Raw genomic sequence first — 23,653 nt, 5'->3', positions numbered from 1 at the left:
CTTACTTCCCCTACTCCCATACTTCCTTCCCCTATCTGGCTGACTTATTATAGAGTGACTTGAGTTGAGCTGAGTCAGACAGCTCTCTGGTTCTCAGAGTCAGACAACAAGGAGAAGCTTCTCTGCTGGCCAGGTGGTAAGTCAGCTCAGCTTAGCCTGATCCTCATTCCCACAAACATCTGATTTACCTCTGGGGCTCCTTGGAGGTTCTCAGTTATAGGGATTGTTTTCTAGCTCTTCTTAATTGCATGCATGCAGAGATTGATAGTTCTCATATATTACTATACAGCTGCTAATTTTACAGTGTTACTTTGACACTGACTGCATCATATTGTGAATGTTGTATATATGACTGTTACATTTGTGTTTCTCACAGATTTCCCTGCTTACATTTGAAGAGAAGATGGAAACTACAACATTTGATTACAGTAACTATAGCTACAATTACAGCGATGGGGAGCTGGTAGGAATATGTGATAGTGACGGTGTAAACTATCTGGGAGCTCAAATTTCCTTCATTTACTACTTCATGTTTCTCTTCAGTCTGGTTGGCAACGGGCTGGTCCTGGTCATCATCCATCGGTAAGTGAACAAACAAAACTCAGCAGAAATGAAAGAATATGAAACTAATTGTTGGTTTAGGAGTTTAAAGCAATAAGAGGAAGCAAATGTACCATTTGAAAACTTGTAAAGTACACACCTCAGTATGTCACCACTTAGTTTATCTAGTAGGCACACTTGTCTAAAATGGATGCTAAAGATGCCTAGATTTACTTCAGTGCCACCAACCAATCCACAGTTTGGAAGTTGCAAAATATTACTGTCAAAAATGGTTGTAATAGTATGTTTTTTTCAACATTTAACAATTGAAATGGTCATTTGTTAGGTTTGAGAGGCTGACCACTGTGACCAACATTTTTCTGCTGAACCTAGTGATGTCCTCCTTGATCTTCATGAGCAGCCTTCCATTCCATGGAGTGTACATTCAGCTCTCTAACTGGATCTTTGGCAACGTTATGTGCAAGATTGTAGGTAGTGTCTACTACCTGGGCTTTTACAGTTCTGTCCTGTTTCTGGCTCTACTGACCTTTGACCGACACCTTGCAGTCGTTTACTCCTTGGGTGCGCCACGAATGAGAAGTCATCACTACGCGTTACTCTGCTGTGCTGTGGTGTGGCTGGTCAGCAGTCTGGCGTGCATCCCGTCGATGATTCTACACAGAACTTTTTATTACGCCCTTGATGACACAACGCTCTGTCAGGAATATCCTGGAAACTTGATGAGTATTTATGCAATCCATCTGAGAAATTCAGCATTTTACATTCAGCTTTTTCTTTTCTTGCTCTTTCCTCTGATTGTTATTGTGTACTGCTACATGAGGATTGCTATCACTGTCATATCATCCAAGATAGTTACCAAGTTCAAGACAGTCAGGTTGATATTTGTCATTGTCCTGTTATTTTTTATTTCCTGGATCCCATACAATGTTGTACTACTGACTGACAATGGAGGCAAGACCTGTGAGGAAATTCAGAGGAGGGGTTATGCAGAGCAAGTCACTCGTAATCTTGCCTACATTTACTTCTGCATCAGTCCCATCTTCTATACCTTTGTTGGGAAAAAGTTCCAAAACTACTTCAGACAGATGGTGGTAAAACGCTTCCCAGGGTTAAAGAAGTATATTTCTGTTGATCAGGTCAGCAGAAGTAATATGTCCACAAAAAGTACACCATATTAATTGAGCAATGTCAAACTAGGAGGAATGTAATGCTGCAAGTTAAAAAGAGATGGATCACTGGTGGTTCATTTGCAAATTTGTTTGGGAGACTTGCTCTCCTGTAGTGGTCAGAAGTTGATTTTTTACACCCAATGTTACAGTTAACTGCATCAAAAGTTGGGCTGAACAGAATTAAGGGGGAAGGGATCCATTGCTACTTAACCGTTACATACTTTAGCAAATTTTTCGACAAGAGTTTCTATGTTATACCAAAAGTGTCTCCCTGTATTTTTGGCATATAGCCTAAACTCTCATTTTAATATGTATCTGTATCTCTTACAGCTTTTCCTGACTAGACTTTATTTGGATCCTCACCAAAATGTCAGTGTAATTTGTAACAAAACAACAACAAAAAAATTAGAATTGTAAAGTGTAATACTTTTTGTTATGATAAGAACAGGATTAACTGTGTGTAATTAACTCTTTATTGGACACCAGCATTATCCGGATCCAAACAAAGTGAGCTTTTCCAAAACAGTGAATCATGTATCCTCATGCACACTCATTTTCCATGCCTGTATCTATATGTGCTGTGATTTAGTCATTGGTTTAATCTTTTTTTTTTTTTTTTTCTTCTTTTTTTTTAGCTCTGTTTATAATGAATCATGTCAGTTGATGTTGTACAGTGATGTTTTATTCTCTGGCAAGTTGGTCAGATTTTATGAAATGCACATTACAAATAAAATTGTGAAAAAACAAGTCACTGAAACTTCAACACAATCATAAAAGTGCAAGTACAGAAGATACATATGCATTCCATCTACTTGGGACAAAAATACAAAAGGCAGCCTGCACAGCTTTAGCGTGGCCAGATTTACCAAACGGGTAATCTGGGAAAGTGCCCAGGGAATTGGGTAAAATTAGAAAAAATATATATACACATACATATACATACAACACACACACACACACAAATACATAATACAGTGGAGGAAATAATTATTTGATCCTCTGCTGATTTAGTAAGTTTATCCCCTTAGAAAGACATGAACAGTCCATAATTTTTTATGGTAGGTTTATTTTAACAAAGAGAGACAGAATATCAACAAAAAATACAGAAAAAAATGAAATAAAGGTTATAAATTAATTTGTATTTGATTGAGTGAATTAAGTATTTCATCCCCAAGCAAAACGTGATTAGTACTCGGTGGAGAAACCCTTGTTAGCAAGCACAGAGGTCAAACGTTTCTTGTAGTTGGTCACCAGGTTTGCGCACATCTCAGGAGGGATTTTGGTTGACTCCTCTTTACAGATACTTTCCAAGTCCTGAAGGTTTCGAGGCTGTCGCTTATCAACTCTAAATTTCAGCTCCCTCCACAGATTTTTTATGGGATTAAGGTCCAGAGACTGGCTGGGCCACTCCAGGATCTTAATGTGCTTCTTCTTGAGCCACTCCTCCGTTGCCCTGTTTTGGGTCATTGTCATGCTGGAAGACCCATCCACGACTCATCTTCAGTGTTCTGGTGGAGGCCAGGAGGTTCTCATCCAAGATTCTACGGTACATGGCCCCATTCATCAGCCCTTCAATGGGATGAAATCTTCCTGTTCCCTTAGCAGAGAAACAGCCCCAAGGCAGAATGTTTCCACCTCCATGTTTTACAGTGAGGATGGTGTTCTTGGGGTCATATTCAGCATTTTTCTGCCTCCAAACATGGCGAGCATTTTTGAATTACTACGCCAACAGTAGTGTCTTTCTCATAAAGCTTCTTGCTGATGGTCTTGTAGCCCATTCCAGCCTTGTGCAAGTCTACAATCTTGTCCCTGACGTCCTTTGACAGCTCTTTGGTCTTGCCCATGGTGGTGGAGAGGTTTGAATGGAAGAGATTGATTCTGTGACAGTACACATAACGAGTTGAGATTAGAAATACCTCCTTAAAGGGACAAGACTAATTTGAGTGTCTCATGGTCACATAACCGGTCTGTGGGGGTCAGAATTCTTGATGGTTGGTAGGGGATCAAATACTTATTTCACTCAATCAAATACAAATTAATTTATAACCTTTATTTAAAGTTTTTTTCTGGATTTTTTGTTGATATTCTGTCTCTCTCTGTTAAAATAAATCTACCATAACAATTATGGACTATTCACATCTTTGTAAGGGGGTAAACTTAGAAAATCAGCAGGGATCAAATAATTATTTCCTCCACTGTATATATACATACACATATATCTTTATGGCCTGATCATAAAGGATGGGACCAGACATAGAGAATTTTTTACTCCGGATTGGACTCAAATAGGCACAGCATCAAACCTATAATTGTGAGTTATGATGCACACCATTAAATGAAAAAATACAAACAATATTATTTTCCCTCTCACTTTCACGTCTGGATCTTAACTGTCTACTACTGAACTAAAAACACTGGTGCAGATAGGCCAGCCAGTAACATTTACAGTAAACTCTAGCCCGCTCTCCCTTACAGCTAACTTAATCTAGTGAACTTTAACTTTTACTATCAACAGAAAATAGTAGTAGAGTAGTGGCTACATTTTTCCAATGAACTCAGGATACATTTTTAAAAGAATATCATACACTCACTTGCAGTCCAGTGTGCAGCCTGCATGCTAAGAATCACACCTGTACACAGAACTCTATCACCCCTCTGTGGTTGGCATAAGCATACAAAATCAACAGTTCGGTCTTGGAGGTAAATGCTAGAGATGCTGAAAAAACGATAAGAAATGCTGAAGCACAGTTTTAAAAAAACCAAGATATATGCAGAACTGCAGAAGTGTTACAGCTACAATATGAAGCAGAAGCAACAGCAGCAGAAGTGTAGGTTTTGGAAATGGCAGAGGGATTGCAAGTTAAGGATGCAGCAACAGAGTCTAAAAGTAAAATTGAACATACAAGTGAAAATGTCCGTTCACAAAATGCCCTGAAACAAGGTGCTTACTCCCTAAACTCACCTGGTGAGGGCCCATCTCATATGGAACTGGATAAGAGCTTTATAACACAGTGGTGTCCAGTAGAAGACACTTCTCAACCAGCACTGAGTAACCTTAAAGCTGAATTTAACGATGCATACTTACCTTCACCAACAAAACAAGTCAAGATAGCCAATTTGATGGCCAGAATCCAATCCCAACAAAGACAGTCAACCATACTTACCTCAACACACAAAGGAAAACTATCAACCATACACTCCTGACCAAATGAACGTACACGCTCAATCCGATAGACCGAAACAAGGTTCTGCGGCCGTCCCAACACCAGTGGTAGAACCTTTGGCAAATTACTTAGCCAGGCAAGATCTCATAATCATAGGCCTGTACTAATTTGATGACAAGCCCGAAAATGACTGTGCATGGTATGCCTCATTCACCAGTTTACTGGTATTAATTTGAGTTCAACCCAGCAACTTGACCTAATGACAAAGTGGCTTGGGAAAGAGTCATGTGAATACGTAAAATGCGTACACTCAGTGTATGTTGGCAATCCCACCGAAGCCCTACACAATGCTTCGGAACGTCTCTGTGAGTGTTACACCCATAGACATAATAAAGAGTAGATGCCGCATTGGCTGCTGGGGCACAAGAAATGCAGCCGCCATCTTGAACCGGTCATCCTACCCATAGACAACCACCAAAGCAGCAAGATGCCTGAGCACTGTGCTGCATATTCCTGTCAAAATCGGCAGACAAAACAGGGCTCAGGGAATTACTTTTCCCAAGTAAGATTGAACATTATTATTGGTTGTACTCTGTGAATAGAATATTACTGTACTGTATTTATGTCCACCAGCGAAATCAGACAACAGAACATCTGACTGTAAAATAGTTTGCAAACAAGCTTACTCACAATTTCAGCAGCTTTGGTTCATTATCAACATCAAAATAGGAGTTTTGTTGAAGAAAGGTTCTAAGACATTTGAAAGAAGAAAATAGGAAGAAGAAGTAAATAGGAATAATAGGAAATAGATAAATAGGAAGAAGAAGGGAACTTGGGAAAACCTGATTAAATATTCACACTCCTGTCTTATGTACAAAATCACACATGGACTTGCTCCTCCTGTATTGAGCCAGTTTATAAAAATGGCATCAACATCTATACGGAGTGCAGCTAGAGGAGACTGTGTTGTCCCGTTTTTAAAAAATTGCTTTTAGCCAGCCTGCATTTTCAATCAGGGCTCCTCGTGAGTGGAACTCCATTCCAACGCACATTAGAAATCTTGCAAATTATGCTGCTTTTAAATAATAATAAAAAAAGTGGTTAATTAGTGGTCAAAGTTGTCAACATTAAATTTTGGTGCTTCATTTTCCTCTACGTTTGCTGCTCTGCCTGTCGGTGCTTTCTGATGCCATCCGTCATGTTGTCTGTCAGTGTCATGGGCTATGTTTCCATTTTAGTTTAAACACTCCCAAAAAACTCCAGGACACAGATGATGAATATCCATGATGTTTTACTGTGAATCTTGTGAAACTATAAACACAATACAAAAAAATGTCTGCATTATTAAACAAACCAAACACCACAACAGTATCTGGTAAATTGCATGACTTAGCTATCCTAGCAGTGCAGCCAATATATAGAGCTAACTTAGCTTAGCAACACAATTAACATTTCAGCAGTCTCAATATCCACATAAACTCAAAATTGCATATAACTTTGTTATTGGATGAATAATACTCACAGACGTTGCCTTAGCAAAGAGGGAGGAAGAATAGCATAATAACTGAAGAGCTGATGACTGTGCTCACACAACTGTAGCTGATGGCCGCATGATGAATTTACTTCCTGTCTGTCTCCCAGCATGCACTGCTTCTATGTTGCTATGGTTACAAAAATAAACTAATCACACAGAATTGTGTTTTCTAGAAACAAACACATTTTCTAGGGGCATAACAGTCAGTTTATTCATTGTCTAGCATTATTGTTGCTTTTGTGCATGGCTTTTTATAATGTGTTTATTAATATGCATTGTCCCTGTTCATTAAACCTTTGAAGAAAAAAAAGGTAGAAAATAAGCTTGACCTCCTTTGTAAAATGTTTCTCCCAAATCTCCCGTTTACATTTTGAAGGTTTCCCAAAGACAGAGATGTTAGGAAGAAGTGGGAAGTGGCTTTAAGGAGGGAAGGATTCACTGCAAGTGATTCATCCGTGCTTTGCAGTGAGCATTTTAAGCAGGATAATTTTGATAGGACAGGTCAGATTGTCCGACTCAGAGATGGTGTTATTCCATCCATCTTCAGCTTCCCGGTTCATCTCCAAAGAGTAGGTGTATCATCATAAGGCTATCAGCATTCATAAATGTAAATATTCTATTATCAATCACAGGGCAGGGTGAGATACTTATCCCTGTATACTGTATATATATATCTCTCTTTTCAAGTATTATGCTTCTTCATTTTAGCCGGAAAAGGGCAGGACTACGTCTACCTCCAGAAGAGCTGAAGAGAGCCTATCTGTGGCCTCTCAGGATGCCTCAAAAACTGCAACCTCACACCCACAACCTCAGCCTAATGATGTGAGTATTTCTATTTTAAACATCATATCATAATGGTCCTGGACATATTAAAATCTCACTTATTTGTTGCCACACATATTAAACACACCCACAAATAAACCCATACACACACAATTGAAGACATGTTGCACATGCATTCCTGGCACACACACACACGCACGCACACACACACACACACACGCATGCACGCACGCACGCACGCACACACACACACACACACACACACACACACACACACATACACACACAGTGCGGGCAGTGGCTATGACAGGTGATGACTATAAGAAAGAATGTGGGTCATACTCTAGTGGTGTCAAATTGATGTGTGTAAAGTGAGACAATCAAACCATGTTCATCCCTCTTTCTACTAGGATCATGGCTATGCCTTGCCTGCTTCTCCTACCTGTCTTAAGGCAAGGCTCAATGGAGAAGAATGCCATGGCCAGAGAAAAGAGGGCAAAGACCACAGTGAACAGTCTTTTAGGAGATGTGAGGGAAAATAACCTTAAATGGTTTCTGTATCCTGGGGGATACAGACATTTGGCAGGCTGTAGGGGGGAGGGGCATTAAGTATCTGCACTTAATATCATGGGAAAGTCTTAAGGGGGGATGGGTCAAGTACCCAGGTCATGTGACTTTATGGCAGCATTCAAAACTAAATTGATACTTTTATGTCAAACTCCAAAATGGCAGCCTATGTGGACAGAGACACTGGTCATGAGGTAAGTGTTGTTATTTTCTTGTTAATTATGTTTTGGGGGGATTTGTTTTTGGAAAATATTGTTCTTTAAGGATAATTGTATGTATTCTTGTTGAAAAATAATGAATTACATTTACACAACTTTGATAAACAGGCATTGAATGTCTGTATCCTGGGGGATACGTTGTCCAGATAGGGGTATATAAACAGGCATAAACACTCTCAGATATACTTATGTTTTGAAGCCTATACTCTACAGATAATCAATAATATAAAGGTGTTAAATATTGATTACACTTCATTTTACTCATAAAAATGTGTATTACTGATTAATTCACCAGTGTACACATGTTTTCAGGGAATTTCTACCAGTATATTCTATAGTACCAGAAAGAGAGAGGTGGCATCTGTTGTGTTGCCACCCGATGGTTCATCTGATTCAGATGAGGGCACCAGCAGTGAAGATGAGGAAGATGAACTGTATACAGAGGGCTTCACTGCACCAGATGAGCTATCCACTCCACTAACATACTTCTCCAAATTCTTTGACAAGGACATCTTTGAGACCATTGCTCACCAGACGAACTTGTATTCATGTCAGCTCATTGGAAGCAGCATCAACACTAATGCCTCTGAAATCAAAGCATTCACTGGAATGAAGTTGATGATGGGTGTAGTGAAAATGCCTGCAATGGAAAACTACTGGGCAACAGATACTAGATTTGACAAAGTAGCAGATGTCATGCCACTCAAGAGGTATAAATGTTTGTCGAGGATGCTCCACTTTCAAGATAACATGAGCTCTGATTCCAGTGAAGATCGCCTGGTGAAAATAAGGCCTGTACTTGACCACATGAGGGGGAAGTGTATGGAAATTGAGAGTGAAAACCAATTCTCAATTGATGAAATGATGGTTCCATACAAAGGCAAAAAAGCTGGAAGTCTGCGGCAGTATCTACCCAGCAAACCCAAGAAATGGGGTTTCAAGATCTTTGTGCGAGCTGGTGTGTCTGGCTTTGTGTATGACTTCATGGTTTACACAGGGAAGTCTACATTTGATCGTGCTAATCCAGACAAAGAGTTTGGGTTAGGTGGAAATGTTGTTCTGCAGCTGTGCAGAACCATCAGAAACCGTTGTCTACTTTGACAACTTAACTCATCTAAAGGAGTCTATGGGCCTCAGAAGTTTGGGTACCATTCGAAAGAACCGCTTGATGGGTTGTACATTGGAAGAAGATCGAGACCTCTTACGAAGAGGAAGAGGCAGGTCTGACTTTCGTGTAGACAACGATGCAAACCTTGCTGTGGTCAAATGGGCAGACAACAAAACTGTCACCTTGGTGAGCTCCTGTGCTTCTGTCAACCCTGTTGGCCAAGTGAGACGCTACTCCAAAGAGGAAAAGAAGAAGATAAGTGTGCCATGTCCGAAGATTGTATCTGAGTACAACACTCACATGGGAGGAGTAGATTTGGCTGATATGATGATTGCCCTGTATCGCACTCCAGCCAAGTCCCATCGATGGTACCTGGCCTTATTTTGGCAGATGGTTGACATTGCTGTCAATAATGCCTGGCTTCTCCATCGTCATGATGCAGCCCCACTGGGTCAGAAACATAATTGTCTGAAGGCTTTTAGGTTGGATGTTGCCAAAGGACACTACCCTGAAAAGCAAAAAAGGGGTTGCCCCTCCAAAGGAAACGAAGACAACACACCACCAAGAATCATAAAACAGCCAAAAGTCCCCAGGCCTGTGGATGATATGAGATATGACGGGATTGACCACTTCCCTATTGTGTCAGTGAAAGGCCGATGCAGGATGTGCCAGGATGGACAGACCTCCAATCGTGTGTCAGAAGTGCAAAGTGAGGCTTTGCATTGTCACTGGCCAAAACCCTCACAACTGTTTCCACAGCTTCCACTGCCAATAGGCTATTTCTAGTGTAGGAACTCCATAGGGGAGATGTTTGCAAAAGAACAGGAATAAGATGTTTTGTGTAATGTTAGTAGCTCGTCGTTTATTCAAAGCTAGATTTGTTTCCAATAACTTGTTTTCCTCCACTTTTTTAAAAACTTTGTATACAAGACATGAAAAAGAATGGGTAATGAATTGTATGAATTGAATATAATGTATTTTAAAAGATTACAAATGAAATATTTGAAAAATTTGAAAATGGTAAATTTATACCCTAAACGGGCAATGTATCCTGGGAGATACAAACTGTAAAATGAAAAATAAAGGTCATATTTTGAAAGAAATCATGAAATTGTGTTATTTTAACCTAGAAACAATAGAAAATAGCTATTAATTATTTTCTCAAAGTTTTTATAAGTGCTTGCCCATTTAAGGGTTAATGAAGAGCTCCAAGAGAGGCTTGAATTCTACTCAGGTAAAATTAAATTAGCACTTTGAAATTCATCTACATCTTATTCTTACACTCTTTATTAAACTCTTGTGTTCATGGTGGTTGGAATACAAGGACATTGGAAGGCTCCCTTTGCATACTACCTGATGAATTCTCTGTCACCAGAAACACAAAGGGTCCTTCTCAGTCATGCTTTGGAGGAGCTGCATGCACGGGGCATTCGGGTGGTATGTGTAACAATGGATGGGCATGCCTCCAACGTCAGAATGTGCAAACAACTTGGGTGTGAGCTGAAGGGAAGCCCACGAGAGCCGCTTAAAACCAGTTTCCCGCATCCGGTGACTGGTGAGAAAGTATTTGTAATGATGGACGCATACCACATGCTGAAGTTGGCACCTAATATGTTGCAGGTAAATGATGATCGTTGTAGACCTATTGCAGGTAAATGATGATCGTTGTAGAAGTTGTACAAGTTATGTGTCTGCTGCTAAAAGTTATATCTAAATATTGTTGTCTGATCATTTGCACAGTTATGGTTGGACGTGATGATCAACATTTTGCTGTTTGTACTTGTTTGAGCAGTGACTGATTCTTACTCTGCAGGCGTACAGTCCAATTGTACGACTGTACAATTGGATTGTACGCCCACCGGACAGATCAATTGGAGGTACAAACATGTCTACTTTGTGAACCACAAGATTAGGGTGTCCCTGGCTGCGCAAACACTGAGTCGCTCTGTGTCAGTAGCTCTTCGAACAATGAGGGATCTTGGGTACTCTCAGTTTAAAGACTGTAAGGCAACGGCAGAATTCATGTAGGTAATACAATTAGTGATTATAGAACCAAGTACATGTTTTTTAATAATAATTCATCAAAATTTGATTTGAGCATCAGGAACAATTCATTGATAATTCTGACTCTCTAAATTCAACATGCAAATATTGTCATAACCGTGATATTGCATATTCTTCATAAATACAAAAGTTCTTACATAACCTTATACATACCTTCACACATTTTAGAGTGGTAAAGCTCTGTGTGAAATTTGCTGTAGTACAAAGCAGGCCTATGGAGAGAAGGAAGTCAAGCAAATACTAATATTTGTATGTTTACACGTTGAACATACAGTTTAGAAATAAGTACTCTGTTCTCAGTATATTTTGAATAGATGAGTATTGATTTCAACTATGTGATACCTAATGAAACCCTGTACTGATCGTGATTTAGATGCCGATATTTCTTTATAGATGATTGACAGGCTGTTCGATACCATGAATGGACGCAATCCTCCTGCCAAAGGATTCAAAGCTCCCTTGGGTGCTTTGAATTGGATGGAGAGGAAAGCATTTTTGTAAATGTAAATGGATGGACTGTACTTATATAGCGCCTTTCTAGTCTTTTCGACCACTCAAAGCGCTTTACACTACAACTCATTCACCTCATTCACACACATTCATACACTGATGGCAGGCAGCTACCACACTGGGTGCCAACCTGCACATCAGGAGGAAACTACCCATTCACTCGCATTCATACACCGTTGACATAGCAACGGGAGCAATTAGGGGTTAAGTGTCTTGCCCAAGGACACATCGACATGTCGACTGGAGGAGCCGGGAATCGAACCGCCAATCTTCCAATTGGAGGACGACCGCTCTACCTCCTGAGCCACAGCCGCCAAGAGCCAGGGAGTACTTGCTCCCTTTGGTGACAAAAGATGGAACACCTCTTCATCAATCTAAGAGGTCTATTAAAATAGTGCTTGTTATTTATGCATGAAAAGTTCATGACATGAGTTCAACATTGTTCTCTTATGCATCGAGTTCCTGAGATGCTCCGTTCTCTGCATCAGGTTTATATGATGCTACTGTTACAATGTTTTTTCTCTGTTCAAATTGTTTTGTATTCAGTCCCACACAAGTGTCATAACAGTATGTTATGTCAATTTTTTTCAGTGTTCAGTTTTGTTTGTCGGAATTATCTTGTATTCAGTGTGTTTTTAGGTCCCAGATGCTTCTAAATGGTATGTATTACACCACATCAAGTTTATGCAGATGTCAGAAGGATGGTATGTACGTTGATATGATGTTCTCTTGTTTCAATGTTTTTCAATCTGCAGTTTTGTTTCTATTTGAATTATCCTGTATTCAGTGTGTTTCAGGTCCTAGATGTTTCTAAATGGTATGTATTACACAACATCAAGTACATGTAGGTGTCAAAATGGTATGTATTGCATGTGTTCTTGTTCTCAAGTTCTCCCAGTTCTGCAATTTCAGCCGATCCGAAGTTATCAAGACAATAACTAATTGGACCAGCATCAGTTCATCCTCCCAGCCTGTGCCTTCAAAAGACGACCCTGAATCTGCGGTCGACAACTTCTCTTTGTTATGCAAGTCTGAAAAGCAAGATGAGAGCGTGTAGAGGCATTTCCACTTCCTTCCCCTCCCCATTTGTTATCCAGGCTTTTTTCTAGTCACTCATGGTTGTCACTCTTTTTTATTCTGTTGTGTAACTCTGTCCATCTATATCTATCGATATCTATATATATATATAGTGCTGTGAAAAATGTATTTGCCCCCTACCGAATTTCTTCTGTTTTTGCTTTTTTGTCACACTTACATGTTTCAGATCATCAAAGAAACTTTAATTTAAGAAAAAGACAATGAGAATGAACATAAAATGCAGCTTTTAAATGTTTATTCCATTTATTGAAAGTAAAGAATTATTCAAAAGCTATATCACCAATGTGAAAAAGTAATTGCCCCCTTAACTTAATAACTGGTTGTGCCACCCTTTGCTGCAACAACTGCAATCAAGCGTTTGCGATAACCAGCAATGAGTCTTTCACATCGCTGTGGAGGAATTTTGGCCCATTCTTCTTTGCAGAACTGCTTTAATTCAGCCACATTGGAGGGTTTTTGAGCATGAACGGCCCGTTTAAGGTCATGCCACAGCATCTCGATTGGATTCGAGGTGTCAAAGTCCGATACAGGTCCGGACTTTGACTAGGCCACTCCAAAACCTTAATTTTGTTTTTTTTGAGACATTCAGAGGTGGACTTGCTGGTGTGCTTCGGATCATTGTCCTGCTGCATAACCCAAGTGCGCTTGAGCTACAAGTCACAAACTGATGGCCGGACATTCTCCTTCAGGATTTTTTGATAGAGAGCAGAATTCATTGTTCCTTCAATCACAGCAAGTCGTCCAGGCCCTGAAGCAGTAAAGCAGCCCTAGACCATCACACTACCACCACCATGTTTGACTGTTGGTATGATGTTCTTTTTATCAAATGCTGTGTTAGTTTTGCGCCAGATGTAACGGGACACACACCTTCCAAAAAGTTCCACTTTTGTCTCATCAGTCCACAGAATATTTTCCCAGAAGTCTTGGGGATCATCCAGGTGTTTTTTGGAAAATGTGAGACGAGCCTTTGTGTTCTTTTTGGTCAGCAGTGGTTTTCGCCTCGGAACTCTACCATGGATGCCATTTTTGCCCAGTCTCCTTCTTATGGTAGAATCATGAACACTGACCTTAACTGAGGCAAGTGAGGCCTGCAGTTCTTTAGATGTTGTTCTGGGTTCTTTTGTGAATCCTGGATGAGTCGTCGATGCGCTCTTTGAGTAATTTTGGTAGGCCGGCCACTCCTGGGAAGGTTCGCCACTGTTCCATGTTCCACATAGGGCCAGGTTGATTTGGATAGTTTTTGTCCCTTAATACATGAAATCATCATTTAAAAACTGCATTTTGTATTTACTTGGGTTGTCTTTGTCTGATATTAGAATTTGTTTGATGATCTAGAACATTTAATTGTGCCAAATGTGCAAAAAAATAGGTAATCCGTAAGGGGGCAAATACTTTTTCACAGCACTGTATATCTACATATCTATCTATCTATCTATCTATCTATCTATCTATCTATCTATCTATCTATCTATCTATATATATAGATATATATCTACAGTATCTGTCTATATCTATATCTCTCTATATATATAAATGTATTCATATATTGTTTCTTCATTTTTCAACTTATTAAAAAAGCTGAGTAGTACTTTTACTGCCTCTATCTGCTTCTGCATCATATATTAGTGTAGTATATGTGTGTGTGTGTGTTTTGCAAAATACATATCATACATCACACACATATATATATATCAGAATATTCTATTACTGTTAAGCCCACTATGAATATTAATATACGCCAAACCATGTGTCCTGTATCATAGCTACATGTATGACGTTTGCAGCAAAAAAAAAAGGCGTGAAAATCAGTTAAATATTCAGGGAATTATGATTGATTAAATGCGCTGACACTTCATTGCGCCTGCCAAACAGATTACACTGAGTGGAGCGGGTGACCTGTCTAAGATGGCGGCCCCACGGCTCGTCAGCGCCAATAGGTAGTAGCGGTCGATGAGGCGTCTACTCTTTATTATGTCTATGGTTACACCGCCCCAGAAATGATGGAGAAGTCACTTTTTCAGCGGTTGGAGAGTTTCCCAAAGCTCACTACCAGAGACCATGTGAAGTTCCGCAAGCTTGGTGACTTGCTGACGGAAATCCTTGGAGCTAAAGAAGATGGCAATCTCACTGGCCTGTCGTATTTAGACACCTCACGAGATATCTCACCAATCTCAGAAAAACTACCTTTTTGGACTTCAAGAGAAAATGGCTGTCCGCCCGCTCAAGATACAAAAAAGAGAACAATGGTCAATTTGTAGGCTACGAAGACAAAAAGTGGAACGACACTAGCTTCATGCACCAACCAACCTCTACCAAACTGCTGGGCAGAGGACGGAGCTAAACTGTGGCGCAGCCATAAGGTGCCGCTGACGGACCTGGTGGAAATCCGGCTTTAGACATGCCAAGTGCATAACAAACCTAACTCCCTCCAGGATTGCAGAGCATTCAGAAACAAACCAATTGAGAAAAAGGCCTTCCTCAAGGAAAAAGGAATATGTTTCAGATGCTGTGCTTCTACCTCACACTTACCCAAAGATTGCAAGACATCAGTGAAATATCTGGAATGTGACCACACCTACCATAAGACAGCCATGCATCCTGGTCTGCCACCTCAAAGCCCAAAGACTCCTTCACTATCACAAGAGAATGGCGGGGAGGGAGAAGATGATGCTAACCTGGCTGTCGATAGCTCAGGCTGTACAGAGGTTTGTGTTGCCGGCCAATGGAGTTGTTCATGTGCAAATATATCAATGCATATATGAAAGGTTTTCTATCCACAAACTCCAGCTGGTACAGAACGCAGCCGCCACATTCATATTTATTTCTTTATCTTTGCACTAAACGTTACTGATTTTTATTGTTTGATGTACTGTTGTCGTGTTTTATGTGCCTTGTAAGGTGTCCTTGAGTGATTGAAAGGCGCCTTTAGATAAAATGCATTATTATTATTATTATTATTAAAGGTAAATCCAAAGGATGCTAGGCACAAGGCTGTCAATGCCTATGTGATAATGGATTACCAGATCAATCGCTCATTGATCTGGCCAAACCAGAGTTCTTTGACCTTTTTGGTCTAGAAAGCAAATCATTTCTGGGAGCTCAAATTTCCTTCATTTACTACTTCATGTTTCTCTTCAGTCTGGTTGGCAACGGGCTGATCCTGGTTATCATCCATCGCACAGCAGCATTGCGCTGACATTGTTGAATTTGTGGAAAGACACTTCTATGTGGATGATGGTTTGATATCTGTAACAACTGACCATTAAACAATTGACTTATATAGCGCAATTTATACCCAGGGGCAACTCAATGTGCTTTAAATAAAACAAACATTCAACAGTAAGCATTGGAAACAAAAACATATTACATGTAATTTGAAAAATAAAACCTGATAATGGTAAAAACATGGAAACATTAAAACATACAATTACCCCCCCCCCCCCCCCCCCTACACACACACACACACACACACACACACACACACACACACACACACACACACACACACACACACACACACACACTAATAATATACATTTTTTAAAAGTACAGAAAAATAGAAAGAGAGAGAAAAAAAATTAGACTAGGAAAGAGCATTAAATATAAGTTTGCAGCATAAAATAATAATTTGCTTTAAAATCATTAAAAGGACATAAAGTGCAAATGAAAGACGCAGGCTTCTCTTTGGGAATCAAACTCTCGTCTCCACAAGTTCACCTCAAACAACCAAACCGTCTTGAAGGCCTTTCTCCCAGAGGACTGTGCAACAACAGTCGAGGACCTAGACCTCACTGGAAAGACACCACTCACACAGCCAAGGCCGTAGCCAGGATTTTTCAAATACCGAGGTCAAAAATAAGATCACAATTTATATGAATGTTTGGTTTAATCCATGATGTATTTATACTGCTTTCTTGTTGTGCATTTCTCAGTCATGGTCACTCTTGTGGTCCAGTTCTTTCTTATCATTTCCAATTTTGCAACTTAAATCAACTCCTATTTCAGTATTCTACAACTTCCATGGTTGTATATTTAAAAATTATAACTGCAATATATTATTTTCTTTGTTTGTTCTTAAAATGTGGAATGGAGCACGGCCTGCTGGGAAAGGGAGAAAAGGGCTCATCCAATGAATGAACAGTTTGCAAAATCGGGTCAAGTCCAATTCACAAATGTAGACAACATATTTCTGGCAATTTCAAGGCTTCACTCCACCGCTGGCTAAAGCCGGACACTTTCGTTTTGACATGGCAGCGGAATCTTCAAGTACGTGTCACATGATGTTGATGCAATGATAATTGTCTCGTCGGCTATTTTCACTTCACAATTAAACGAAACTTCAAGAAAAAAATACAGAGGACATGACCTCGGTGTCCTCAATGGTAGCTACAGCCATGCACACAGCCCAGCTTGGGTCTACTCTGGGAGATATCCACAGATAGCTTAATTTTCCTTGTGTCGACAGAAAACAAGCCATTCACTCGCCATGGGGTTTTATCTGTGAATAGCACCTTATATCCCCTAGGTCTGTTGGCACCTGATACCATCCAGGGAAGAGCGCTCCAAAGGGAGCTTACCTCTGAACTCTGACTGGTATACCTCTCATGGAACACTTGGCGAGAATCACTTCAAGATCTTAGGCAGCTACACATGCCATGCACTTAGTCGAACATGCCACTTTTCAAGGCAGAGCACACCAAGCTATGTGTGTTGCTCTGAGGAAAACCCTGCGGACCACACGTTAAGGTCTTTACCAGCATCTCGTCGGGCGTAGACCACCTGGTTTTCCGGACCATCCTTCCTGAGATCACTACGCACATAAAAAGCACAAACAAGTGAAAGATTCAACCTAACTGAACCTGAAAATGACACTGAAATCAGACCAGCGATAAAAACCTGCAATACTCACCTGAATGGGGAGATACTCACCTCAGACCGCTTCAGACACTTTTCCAGTCTGCGCTCACTCCTCAGAAGCATCTCTTTCCTCATCCACATCGCCAGATCTTGCAAGACTAACAAAAACAGTGAATGCAAAGGGTGGAACAGGTGTAAACATCCTAGCACCCCAGAGGAACTGGACCAGAGATGCATGTTGTCCTTCATGTGTCACAAAGGTCAGCCTTCGCAAAGTAACTAGCAGTTCTCCCAGCACAAAAACTATTTCCAAAAACAGCAAATACTGTGTGTGCAAGTGTGCATCTTACTTTATAGGTCATCAAAGATATCTCAGTGAGCAAGAATGTGTTTGGGAGTTCAACCCACCATGTGCTTCCTATATGGGGGGCTGATGTGAGAGAATGATAGGCATTGCAAGTGGGATCTTGGATTCTATGTCGCTCCAACTTAACATTCACCTCACCCATAAAGTGCTGTCTACTTTAATGGCAGAAGTCACTGCCATTATGAACGTGAGACCACTTGTACCAATGTCCACAGACCTGGACAACCCCCTGATACTCTCTCCATCATGCTCCTCATGCAAAAGACCAGAGTCCCACCACCTCCTGGTGATTTCACAGAGAAGGATATGTATACAAAACAGTGGTGACAAGTACAAGCTCTTACAAACAGCTTTGGACACGCTGGCGATGAGAATACTTACCTTGCTTACAACACAGACAAAAGTGGACAGCGCTTCACAGAAACTTTGTTTGGGATGTGGTTCTGCTCAGAGACAAGCAGGCTGAATGCAATTCTTTGCCAATGGCTAGGATCACTGCCACGATCCCTCGCAAAGATAGACACATCAGGAAGGTTGAGGTTAAAACAGCTGACAAAGATACTGTGAAGACCTCAGGCCTATTGTGGAAGTTGTTTTACTTCTCCTAAAAGAGGGATAAAAGGCCTGATTTGGACTCTTTTTAAGTGTTGTTTTGTATATTTGGGTTGTGAATAAAGCTAGTTTGAACAATGCATCACATCCTGTCAGGCAGACCAGGAAATGAAAAGGTACAGGGAAGCCACATGTCTGATCCAGGAGGAATCCACTCACACCCACAAAGAAGGACTGATAAATCAATGTCATGAACTGGTGTACTTTATCATTCATACATCAACATTCATATATTATGGATTATTTGTTAAAAAATGTATTTACAAGTATGTTTAAAGTAATTCATATCTTAAGGGGCTATTTTATTACAGTTTTAAGTTAATCAAAAATGAGACAATGCTGTAATTTCTTTTTATTGTTTTTATATTGCAGTTTTCACTCAATGTCACTGTGTAGAAGTTATCAGTAGTTGTTGCTCAACAATAACAACGACTTTTGGCATCACTTTGAGTGGAGTTTAGTTTAGTTTTAAGGCTGTGGTTCTTACACCCACTAAACTTTTTTTGAGACTTCCTTCCCCTATCTGGCTGACTTGTTATGTAGGAACTTCTACTGAACCGAGTCAGACAGCTCTCTGGTTCTCAGATTCAGACAACAAGGAGAAGCTTCTCTTGGCGGTAAGTCAGCTCAGCTTAGCCTGATCCTCATTCCCACAAACATCTGATTTACCTCTGGGGTTCCTTGGAGGTTCTCAGTTAAAGGGATTGTTTTCTAGCTCTTTTCATTTGCATGCATAAAAAACTTGATAGTTCTCATATTCTGCTATATTGCTAATAATTTTAAAGTGTTACTTTGATACTGACTGCATCATATTGTGAATGCTGTATATATGACTGTTAATTTGTGATTCTCACAGATTTCCCTGCTTACATTTGAGGAGAAGATGGAAAATGAAACATTTGAGTTCTACTACGGCAATTACAGCGACGAGGAGCTGATAGAAATATGTGATAGTGACGATGTAAACTATCTGGGAGCACAAATTTCCTTCATTTACTACTTCATGTTTCTCTTCAGTCTGGTTGGCAACGGGCTGGTCCTGATCATCATCCATCGGTGAGTGGAAAAAACAAAACTCAGCAGAAATAAAAGAATATGAAACTAATTATTGGTTGAGCAGTTTAAAGCAATTCGAGGAAGTAAGTAAGAAAACTTATAAAGTTCACACAACCCCTTACTATAATTACCTGTGAATTACTGTATTAAAATGTGTACTAGGAGTAAATTAAAATTGTAATCTTTACAATTCAGCAACTAATGTGATTTAATTCTACAGTCCCAGAATACTGGGGCAGCAAACACTTGTGAAATATTATGTTAAATATACAACAGAAAAACAGCTGCTACAGCTCTGATACAGTGTTAGGAGAGTGAGGCTAATACCACTGAGATAAGATTAAAAACTGTAATGCTGGATGACAATCCTTTGTTTAAGGGTTAGGGTTAGTGAACCATGCCATAACAATTATTACTAAAAAATGTACCTTGTATATAATTGCATTGAGTAGCTATTGCTAAAAAATGCCGGCCAAACACAGCATCAAAAATGGGGTTTGATTTAATTAAAAACATAAGGATTATATGTTTAAGAATTCCAGAATTAGCAGTTAAAGGCTTACATACATTTTAGCTATATGTTTTTACAATTGAGTATTTATAATGCAAGTGAAATGACAGTGAAGTAGAATCAATACCTCTTAAAAAATGATCGTGTTTTGAAGGTATAATGTAGGGCTGTTGTATTATTACATACTGCAATATAGTGCTGCATTATTAATCTATTCGCAATCGTAATCATGATGTCAGCCTGTGCAATTATATAACTGCAATACACTGCAATTTAATTCAATTTAACAAATGTGCGTGTGAGAACATTTGGTCATCTACACACCATGAGCAGAGATGTTTCATAGACTGCTCTTAATCAGTTTCTGTCTAGTCAGTGAAGCCTGTGCAGTGCATGGTCACATACATGAGAGGGGCAAAATATTAGGAACACCAGTCAATATAATGCACCTCAGTAGGCCACCACCACTTAGTTTATTTAGTAGTCACACTTTTCTAAAATGGATGCTTAGATTTAATTCAGTGCAACCAACCAATCCACAGTTTAGAAATTGCAAAATAGAACTGTAAAAAATGGTTGTAATAGTCTGTTTTTTCCATATTTAACAATTTAAATGGTCATTTGTTAGGTTTGAGAGGCTGACCACTGTGACCAACATTTTGCTGCTGAACCTAGTGATGTCCTCCTTGATCTTCATGAGCAGCCTTCCATTCCATGGAGTGTACATGCAGCTCTCTAACTGGATCTTTGGCAACGTTATGTGCAAGATTGTAGGCAGTGTCTACTACCTGGGCTTTTACAGTTCTGTCCTGTTTCTGGCTCTCCTGACCTTTGACCGACACCTTGCAGTCGTTTACTCCTTGGGTGCGCAACGAATGAGAAGTCAACGCTACGCATTACTCTGCTGTGCTGTGGTGTGGCTGGTCAGCAGTCTAGCATGCATCCCATCGATGATTCTATACAGAAGTTTTCATAATGAACTTGAAAACACAACGTTCTGTCAGGAATATCCTGGTGACTTGATGAGTACTTATGCAATCCATCTGAGAAATTCTGCATTTTACATTCAACTTTTTCTTTTCTTGCTCTTTCCTCTGATTGTTATTGTGTACTGCTATGTGAGGATTGCTATCACTGTCATATCATCCAAGATAGGTACCAAGTTCAAGACAGTCAGGTTGATATTTGTCATTGTCCTGTTATTTTTTATTTCCTGGATCCCATACAATGTTGTACTACTGACTGACACTGGAAGCATGGACTGTGAGGAAATTCAGAGGAGGGGTTATGCAGAACAATTCACTCGTAATCTTGCCTACATTTACTTCTGCATCAGTCCCATCTTCTATACATTTGTTGGGAAAAAGTTCCAAAACTACTTCAGACAGATGGTGGTAAAACGCTTCCCAGGGTTAAAGAAGTATATTTCTGTTGATCAGGTCAGCAGAAGCAAATTGTCCACAAAAACTACACAAAATGAAATGAGCAGTGACAAACTCTGAGGAATGTAATGCTGTCTGTAGCAGAAGTAAAGCCAAAATATAAACCATTACAACATCCATATGTCAGCTGGCTACGCCCAAAACAAAGCTGCTGCCTCTTTATTATGACCACACCATCATGTGGTTTAGCTTAACCACAGGAAGAGGTAGACCACTGGTGGTTCATTTACAAATTTGTTTAGGAGACTTGTTCTCAGAAGCTGATAAATTAAGCTCTACAATAATGTTCCAGGGTGTCCTAGTTGTGGCTTCATTATTGATTTATTTGAAATAAATATTCACACCTATGTCTGTTAGATAGGTCAGACCACACTTACACGGTTCCCTTAATATATTGCAAATTTTACACCCAATGTTACAGTTAACTGCATCAAAAGTTGGGCTGTGGAACTGAATTAAGGGGGAATGGTTCCATTGCTACTTAATCGTCTTCAGTAAATTTTAAAACTGTGTGTGTATCTATGTTATACAAAAAGTGTCTCTCTCTGTATTTTTGGCATATAGCCTAAACTCTCATTTTAATATGTATCTGTATCTCTGACAGCTTTTCCTGACTACACTCCATTTGGCTCCCCACCAAAATGTCAGTGTAATTTGTAACAAAATAAAAAAAATTAGAAGTGTAAAGTGTAATACTTTTTGTTATGATAAGAGCAAGATTAACTATGCATAATTAAAACACCAGTATTAGCCAGATCCAAATAATTGAACTTTTCCAAAACAGTGAGTCATGCATCAGCATGCACACTCATTTTCCATGCCTGTATCTATATCTGCTCTGATTTTGTCATTGGTTTAATCTTGTTGTTTATGTTCTTTTTATTAGTTCTGTTTATAATGAATCATGTCAGTTGATGTTGTACAGTGATGTTTTATTTCTCTTGCAAGTTGGTCAGATTTGATTTAATGCACATTACAAATAAAATTGTGAAAAAACACCAAAAAATGTAAGTCACTAACTTCAACACAATCATAAAAGTGCAAGTACAGAAGATACATATGCATTCCATCTACTTGGGACAAAAATACAAAAGGCAGCCTGCACAGCTTTAGCATGGCGAGATTTACCAAACGGCCAATCTGGGAAAGTGCCGAGGGAATTGGGTACATTTAGAAAATATATATATACACATACATATACATACAACACACACACACTGAGACACATATATATATATATACATATATGCACACACACATACATATTTGTATACATACACATATATCTCTTAGGTCTGATCATAGAGGATGGGACAAGACACAGAGACATTTTTTTTTGTGTGTGTGGTCTTTTACTCCCGGATTGGACTTAACTGTCTACTACTGAGCTCAAAACACTGGTGCAGATAGGCCAGCCAGTAACATTTACAGTAAACTCTAGCCCGCTCTCCCTTACAGCTAACTTAATCTAGTGAACTTTAACTTTTACTATCAACAAAAAATAGTAGTGGAGTAGTGGCTACATTTTTCCTAATGACAAAAAAACATTTTTAAAAGAATATCATACACTCACTTGCAGTCCAGTGTGCAGCCTGCATGCTAAGAATCACAACTGTACACAGAACTCTATCACCCTCTGCGGTTGGCATAAGCATACAAAATCAACAGCAAAAAAAAATAAAAAAAAAATCATCTGATGCTATCATTGTAACAATCAGTTTATTTACCATTTATTTATCTTCACTTGCACTGGACCGTTGTTCAGTACCGCCCTGAGCTCAGTTTTTTTTTCTCCATTGTTTTTACATTGCAGTTTTCAGTTCAGTGTTAAGCCTGTGGTTCTTTAACCCATTCAATAACACCAAAGTGAAAAGACAGATGAGATCAGTATTGGCAACACATGAAAATGGCTTCCAAAAGTGGAAAATCATTGACTTCAAGTGTCACTCGCATCCACAAAGAATGACTGACAAATCAATGTCATGAGTAGGTGTACTTTATCATTCATACATTAACATTCATATATTATGGA

General features: G+C 39.5%; 2 protein-coding genes and 1 pseudogene across 3 annotated transcripts; all 3 read left to right on the top strand.

Annotated features, from left to right (window-relative positions):
- The first annotated feature begins 113 nt into the window (after window positions 1-113).
- On the top strand, window positions 114-21,907 carry LOC134002382 (C-C chemokine receptor type 3-like). 2 transcript variants are annotated; one of them, XM_062441723.1, is made up of 3 exons: window positions 114-136; window positions 19,469-19,668; window positions 20,808-21,907. In XM_062441723.1, exons 2-3 carry the CDS (start codon window positions 19,496-19,498, stop codon window positions 21,679-21,681), a joined length of 1,047 nt encoding a protein of 348 aa, XP_062297707.1. In that variant the 5' UTR covers window positions 114-136; window positions 19,469-19,495; the 3' UTR covers window positions 21,682-21,907. The 2 variants fall into 2 exon arrangements, with proteins under 2 accessions (XP_062297707.1, XP_062297706.1); XM_062441722.1 differs by lacking the exon at window positions 114-136 and adding an exon at window positions 19,193-19,229.
- LOC134002383 (C-C chemokine receptor type 3-like) lies at window positions 382-1,797 on the top strand. The gene is made up of 2 exons (XM_062441724.1): window positions 382-582; window positions 887-1,797. Exons 1-2 carry the CDS (start codon window positions 404-406, stop codon window positions 1,737-1,739), a joined length of 1,032 nt encoding a protein of 343 aa, XP_062297708.1. The 5' UTR covers window positions 382-403; the 3' UTR covers window positions 1,740-1,797.
- LOC134002582 (THAP domain-containing protein 6-like) lies at window positions 5,382-12,735 on the top strand (annotated as a pseudogene).
- Window positions 21,908-23,653: the final 1,746 nt, after the last annotated feature.

Source organism: Scomber scombrus, chromosome 20 (assembly GCF_963691925.1).
Source record: "Scomber scombrus chromosome 20, fScoSco1.1, whole genome shotgun sequence".
Taxonomy (NCBI): domain Eukaryota; kingdom Metazoa; phylum Chordata; class Actinopteri; order Scombriformes; family Scombridae; genus Scomber; species Scomber scombrus.
Note: the sequence above shows the minus strand (reverse complement) of the source record. Positions and strands in the feature narration are given on the sequence as shown.